Here is a 7,172-nt window from a genome sequence, read left to right on the forward strand (position 1 = left end):
GTAAGAGAAAATAAGGGCAAGGAGAGAGAAGCAAAAGGAGAAAAGAAACATGGAAAAGAAGGGGGAAAGACGAAAGGGGGAAAATAAAAGAAGGGCAAAAAGAAAAGGGGAGAGAAGAAAAACAAAAATGGTTAAAGGAAACAAAAAGGAAGACAAGAAAGAGAGAGGAAGGAAAGGGGATTAGAAAGGAAGGCCGCGGTGACCCGGAGCTGTTGCCCATAACACCGTTCCCAGGGCCGCTCCCGGGGCCGCTCCCGCGCTCCCCTTTAAGGCGCTGCCGGGGGCGGGGCGGCGCCTGCGCAGAGCGGTCACGTGAGGCGGCGGCGGGAGCGCCCGAACGGCCGGAGCGGGGCCGCGGTGAGGGACGGGCCCGGGAACCGGGGTGGGATGGACTGAGCTGAGCTGAGCTGAGCTGAGCTGAGCTGAGCTGAGGCGGGCGGGACGGGCCTGGGGCCGCCGGACCCCCGACGCCTCTCGGGGCCCCCCCGGCGTCTCCCCGGAGCGGGGAGCGGCCGCGGGAGCCTGAGGGCGTTGGCGGCGGAGGGTGGGAAGGCCGTCAGCTGTGGGGAGCCGTGGGGGGCCTTAGACAAAGGGCTGGAGTTGAGCGAAGTGAGGGGACACGGCGTGGGGAGTCCAGGGAGCTCCAGATCGCCGGCGGGCGGTACCTGGCGAGGCCCCGGTAAAGTTGGGATTATGGAATGCCCGAATGGCCAAGAAGTTCCACCCTCTGCCATGGACAGCGATACCTTCCACTGTCCCAGCTTGCTCCAGTCCTGGCCTTGGTCACTTCCAGGGATCCAGGGACAGCCACAGCTTTTCTGTGCCAAAGCCTCAGCACCCTCACAGGGAAGAATTTCTTCCCAGTTTTCAATGTAAATTTCCCTTCTGTCAGTTTGAATCCATTCCCACTTGTCCTGTCATTATTACATTCAAATTGTGTGTTATATCCCAGGTGTGTGAATTCCCTTGTATCCTTCAGTTTCCCACGGCAGCTCCTGCCTGCCATCCTGCTCAGCAATCCCAGGCATGGTGCAGATCCTCTGCAGGATCTTCCAGCCCTTTCCAAGGTGTTTGTGGCAGCCCCGAGGGCAAGCTCTGGGGCACAGCCCAGCCCCAACATCAGCGGCCAGTTCAGAGGGCTTTTCCAGCTTTAGGAGCTCCATGATTCTGATTCACGTGACCACATAACTTATGGCTAAAAGGGAGCACTGAAATGTCTGGTTCCTTCCAGGGGCTGTCCTGGGCCCTTGCTGCCATGGCCATGCAGATGCAGCTGGAGGCCAGCACAGACACCTCAGCAGAGGAGGAGAGCTTTGGGCCACAGCTCATATCCAGGTTGGAGGTAGGTGAGGAGTTACATCTGGAGGAAGTTTGCCATAGATGCACTCGCTGCTCTTTTTCCTAGAATGGAGTCCTGTGATGGTTCAGGTTGGAAGGAACCTTAAAAGCTCATCCCATTCCATCCCCTGCCATGGCCAGGGACACCTTTCACTATCCCAGGTTGCTCCCAGTCCCATCCATCCTGGACTTGAGCATTTCCAGGCTCTCCACCAGGGCCTCACCACCTTCACAGGAAAGAATTCCTTACTAATATCCAACCTGAACCTTTTTCTTTAAAAGCAAGGTGAAACCGAAAACTCTGTTGCTAAATTCTTACTTGTGTTCTGTTGAAAAAAACCAATCAAACAAAAACCCCAGGAATACCCAAAAATACCAACAGGTGTCATTTTTCCCCTCTCCCTCCGTCCCTCTCTCCCAGCAATGTGGCATAAATGCCAATGATGTGAAGAAGCTGGAAGAAGCTGGATTTCACACAGTGGAGGCCGTGGCTTATGCACCAAAGAAGGAGCTGCTGAACATTAAAGGCATCAGTGAAGCCAAAGCCGACAAAATCCTGGTAAGGATGTCCTGGAACTTTAATCCAAGATATTCCACAGGTTTATTTCTGTTGGCTGAAAGTGTTGTGGTGAATTTGGAAGGTGTCCAAAGGGCAGTAAGGGGTGATTAGAGGTGTGACATGACTTGTGATGGGAAAAGGCAAAAACACACCAGGACTGAACTGAACAGGGTGGGGACAAGAGGAGGATATTTCCATAAAACACACAAAAGGAATGCTGGAGCTTTTTCTTGGAGCAGAATTTCAGTTCTGTTTAGAGGCACCAGTTAGTGCAAGGTCTATGAAATGTGCATGGAATGATACAGGCACCTCTCCAAAAGGCAGGAAATATTAATTATTGGGGGATTAATGAATGGCATTAACTGCTCAGTTGGGTTTTCCCTCAGGCTGAGGCAGCCAAACTCGTTCCCATGGGGTTCACCACGGCCACAGAATTCCACCAGCGGCGGTCAGAGATCATCCAGATCACCACTGGCTCCAAAGAGCTGGATAAGCTGCTTCAAGGTCAGCATTTTATTATTTCTCTTTCCTGCTTAACCTCACTTATTGGGATGGGGTTTTCCCATGAGTGCGATCCTTGCACAGAACTGTGTAATGCAAGTCCTGGTTGGATGAAAAACCTCTAGAACTGCTCTTGAATAATCGCTTTTATTTTAGAAGCTGCAGAAATAGCTTTTAGTCCTTTTAGTCATGATGCAAGATCTAGAGCTGTCCATTTTTGGATGTTTCTGGTTTATTTAAGTCCATGATGCATTTAGGGAAAACAAAACCAGGCATCACCATCTCCTCATTCCTCTGATAATCCAAAAATGAAAACAAGTAATTTCAGCTCTTCAGCATCTTCAAAAACACCCATGGGCTTGTTTGCCCCACGATGAACAAACCTCATGATGACAAGCAATTTTCCTTCTTAGTTTTGAAACTTTCAGCCAAAATCAGTGTTTAACTGAGTATCTGTAAATGTAATATTTTATGTGTGAGATAGATACATGGATACCTAGATCATACACGTAGTGTGTGACCTTTTGATTTTTATTAATAATTATTATTGTTATTTTCCCTTCAGGAGGAATAGAAACAGGGTCAATAACAGAATTATTCGGGGAGTTCCGTACTGGGAAGACTCAGCTGTGTCACACCCTGGCCGTCACCTGTCAGGTGGGGGTTCACCTCATTCACCTCAGTCCAATATTCAGACTCCACAGCCTTGGGATATTTGCTAATTTGGGCACTTGCTTTGACTTTCAAAGTGTCTAGACGTTTCTATTCCCTAAAATATTAGAGGCTTGGACTTAATTTGATCATTGAGTTGACTCCCTGAACTTCCCAGCTCAAAGCTGAGCACCTGTCATCTTGTGTAGTCATGGAAAGCTGGAATGGTTTGGGTGGGAAGGGACCTTAAAGCCCATCCAGTTCCATTGGCAGGGACACCTTCCACTATCCTAGCTTGCTCCAAGCCCCATCCCTCCTGGCCTTGGATACTTCCAGGGATCCAGGGGCAGCACAGCTTCTGTGGGCAGCTTGTGCCAGGGCCTCAGTACCCTCCCAGGGAAGAATTTTTTCCCAATATCTCATTTATCCCTGCCCTGTGTAAGTGGGAAGCCATTCCCCCTTGTTCTGGCACTCCAGGGTGTCAGGGACTACAGAAGGAAGTTGTCAGCAGCAGTGGGGACCAGGGATCTTTGCTCTCACTTTTCCCAGCTAAATCAGACTTTAAACACAATAACTTGGGATGTTATTTGTTGTATGAGCTCATTGAGGGCATGTGCCAATATGTGCTGTATTTATGGATGCTTTATTCCCAGTTCATTCCTTTCCTTCTCCTTTAGCTCCCCATAGACCGTGGTGGTGGCGAGGGGAAAGCCATGTACATCGACACGGAGGGGACTTTCCGTCCAGAGCGGCTCCTGGCCGTGGCTGAGAGGTCAGTGAGTGGAGACAGGAATAGATGGACTCACAACTCAGTTGGAAAATGTTTTCCACAGGTTCTGGGGGTTGATATGGCAGATGTTCCTTTCGGGAAGCTCTAGTGTTGCCACTCCTTTCCTTTTCCCTCCGGTCTCTTTCCCAGAGCTCTCATGTCATTGTCCCTTGGCATGAGGTGATTTCCCTGTCTTTTGCTACTGGGAGGGACTGGGAGCTTCCCAAGCAGCTGGGACAGGACTGGCTGGGTCCTGTTTGGTCTTTCCGAAGGGAATTTGATTTAATCCTTCTGGCTTCTCCTGCCACTAGGATTGCTCTCATGTTCTTTGTCATCAGGGAATATTTAGCAGCCAAGCAAAGGAGAGGAAGTGAAATGATGTTTGCAGTAGGCACAGGTGTGTCTGTGCTGGCAATGTACAGAGTGTTCTTGGAATCAGGGAATTGTTCAGGTTGGAGGAGCCCTGGGAGATCCCCGTGCCCAACTGTTCCTCTGGTGCTGCTGAGGCCACCACTGTCCCATGTCCCCAAGTGCCACATCTACACAGCTTTAGATTCCCTCCAGGGATGGAGCCTCCACCACTGCCCTGGGCAGCCTGTGCCAGGGCTGGACAGGCTTTCCTCTAAGAGACTTCCCAATATTCAGCCTAAACTTCCCCTGGTATCACGTGAGGCTGTTTCCTCTTATCCATTTTGAATGGTTCCAATCATTCCGTTCTCTTTTCATCAACACAGGTTGAGTTTTTCTCCGTCTTTTTTTCTCTCTGCCAGAGATGTGAGTTTTTCTTCCAGTCTTCTGGCAAAGCTCCTGTCTAACTGCTGTGGATGAAGATGTCACTCAAGGTTCATCCCTTTATTTTCCCTGATTTTGCAGGTATGGCCTGTCTGGCAGCGATGTCCTGGACAACGTGGCCTATGCCCGAGGCTTTAACACCGACCACCAGACCCAGCTGCTGTACCAGGCCTCAGCCATGATGGCTGAGTCACGGTAACTACACTGATTTCATGGATTTTGTTCCCATGTGGGATTAGCCTTTGGCTTCTCCAGGGAGCCAGCTTGCTCCATGGGCAGTCAGCTGTCAGCAGCACATCTTGCTGCTGGAATTTTGGGTGCCAGCAACTGGCTCCAGCTGGTGTGGCTGCACAAACACAGGGAATTCATGGCTCCTCCTTGAGGAGCAAGCTGGAAGCTCAGTTTAGAGCTGTGGTTAGAAACAGTGCTGATGATTTCCACACTGTCAGGAGAGCTGTGCAGGCAGCTTGGGATTGGAACCAGGACTTAGAGCCCTGCCTGCCCTTTGCCAGGTACGCGCTGCTGATCGTGGACAGCGCCACGGCTCTGTACCGCACGGATTACTCAGGAAGGGGCGAGCTCTCTGCCAGGCAGATGCACCTGGCCAGGTTCCTGCGGATGCTGCTGCGCCTGGCCGACGAGGTGAGCACCCACTGGGCTTTATGGCATGGGTTGGTCTGGCCAAACACCAGGGACCCATGAAATCTGCTCACTCACCCTCCTCTACAACTGGACAGAGGAGAGAAAATGTAATGAAGGGTTTGTGAGTTGAGGTAAGGACTGGGAGAAAACACTCATCAATTAGCAGCAAGGGAAAAACAGGCTCAACTTAGAGATTTGAAGTAACATCGTTACTAACAAAATCAGAGCAGGATAATGAGAAGTAAAATAAGCTCTTAAAAAACCAGTTTACCCCCACTTCTCCCTCCTTCCCAGTTCTAACTCCTATGCCAGTGGTGCAGTGAGATGGGAATGGGGGGTATGGTCAGTTCACCCACCCAAGGCTTCTCCCACTGCTGACGGAGAAAAGGTCCCAAGGGCTTTGTCTCCACCTCTGCTCCCATTGGTTTGGAGAGGCTAGATCTCACACTTACAGACACCAGGAGTGCCCCTGTGTCCTTTTCCCTGCTTTTCTCTTCTGATTGTGGGAAATAATTGGGTTTGGGTTGTTTTTCCTGCAGTTCGGCGTGGCCGTCGTCATCACGAACCAGGTGGTGGCGCAGGTAGACGGAGCTGCCATGTTCGCTGCAGATCCCAAAAAGCCCATCGGAGGCAATATCATTGCTCATGCTTCCACCACCAGGTGAGACAAGAGATGGTCATATCCCAGGAGCCTGGGTTGGGAACATTTGATGGAATTGGCTGAGTAGCTTTCACTTCTGGTGTTTCCAGTCTGTTTATGGCAGGCCTGTACTTCAGCTCAGAGCCACTCTGGGCCCTCAGTCCGCAGGGAAATGAACGTCTCAGTACAGCTCTGTTTACTCCCTTCTGGATTAGGATGATTTTCTGGGAGTTGGCTGTCCATCCTGACCTGTTTCCTTCCCTCTCCCTGTCAGGCTGTACCTGCGGAAAGGCAGAGGTGAGACCAGGATCTGTAAAATCTACGACTCTCCGTGTCTTCCTGAGGCTGAAGCCATGTTTGCTATCAATGCTGACGGAGTGGGAGATGCTAAAGACTGAAATCTCCTTTTCTTCCCCTGAATCCCAAGACTCTGTGTCTGTAAGAGGCTCCTTTCCTGGTGGCACCTTAGGGATGCTTCCCGAGGCAGTGGGCAGAGGAAGCTGTGGTGTGTCAGCCTGGGAAGCGTTGGGACATGCTGAGCTCAGCCGCAGCTATTAGGAAGAGATCTCCCTCGGGCTGCAGGCACAGGTGAGGGCCATGTGCTTCCTCGGCAACATTCCCAGAGGACCATATCCTGCGTGTTTCCCTGGATCCCACCATGATGCAGCAGAATTTTGGTGGCCACAGTTGGGAACTTTGCAAATTGGAAGCAAAGCTGAAGGGTTTGTCCACCAAGACAAGCGGTGATTTATAAACCAAAGCAGATTGATATTTCACACGAGGGACTTGGGATTGGTGATGGTCCCAATCCAGCATCTTTCTGGTCATTTTCTTTTGGATGCTGCAGTGTGCTGGGCTGGGGGAGCTGTTCCTTTACATTTCTGTTTAATTTTCTGTATTCTGTTAATTCTCCATGGAAATCTGCTTTTAATAAAAAGGCTCCTGAGAATATTGATGATGTCCCAGGTTCCTAGGATTCACAGGTGTGTGTTCAGACCGAGGATTGTGCTGGCTGGCAGAAGCTGCACCAATCTCCCAGGAATCTCAGTCTGGGTTTGTCTTTTCTCCTAATTCTCCTTAGTTTGGGGTGCAGTGCAGTCCTGCCCTGTGGATCTCCTAGAAGAGTTTTGGGGTTAAAAATGTTCTTTCCTATACTGCAGTTTTTCTCTAGAACTTGATTAAAAAGAATAATGTGATCTTGATGTGATCCTAATTGGTTCATTTGCATTGATTAATTAAAGCAGATCATTGAGGAGGGGCTCGAGCAGCCCTTGGTTGGA

General features: G+C 50.4%; 1 protein-coding gene across 1 annotated transcript; it reads left to right on the forward strand.

Moving 5' to 3' along the window:
• Positions 1-299: 299 nt before the first annotated feature.
• On the forward strand, positions 300-7,172 carry RAD51 (RAD51 recombinase). Its single transcript, XM_009097142.4, has 10 exons — positions 300-357; positions 1,232-1,342; positions 1,760-1,897; positions 2,284-2,401; positions 2,964-3,055; positions 3,727-3,821; positions 4,692-4,805; positions 5,123-5,252; positions 5,792-5,913; positions 6,167-7,172. The coding sequence occupies exons 2-10, from the start codon at positions 1,256-1,258 to the stop codon at positions 6,288-6,290; spliced, it is 1,020 nt and encodes a 339-aa protein (XP_009095390.1). The 5' UTR covers positions 300-357; positions 1,232-1,255; the 3' UTR covers positions 6,291-7,172.

This window comes from Serinus canaria, chromosome 5 (assembly GCF_022539315.1).
Source record: "Serinus canaria isolate serCan28SL12 chromosome 5, serCan2020, whole genome shotgun sequence".
NCBI classification, from domain to species: Eukaryota; Metazoa; Chordata; class Aves; order Passeriformes; family Fringillidae; genus Serinus; species Serinus canaria.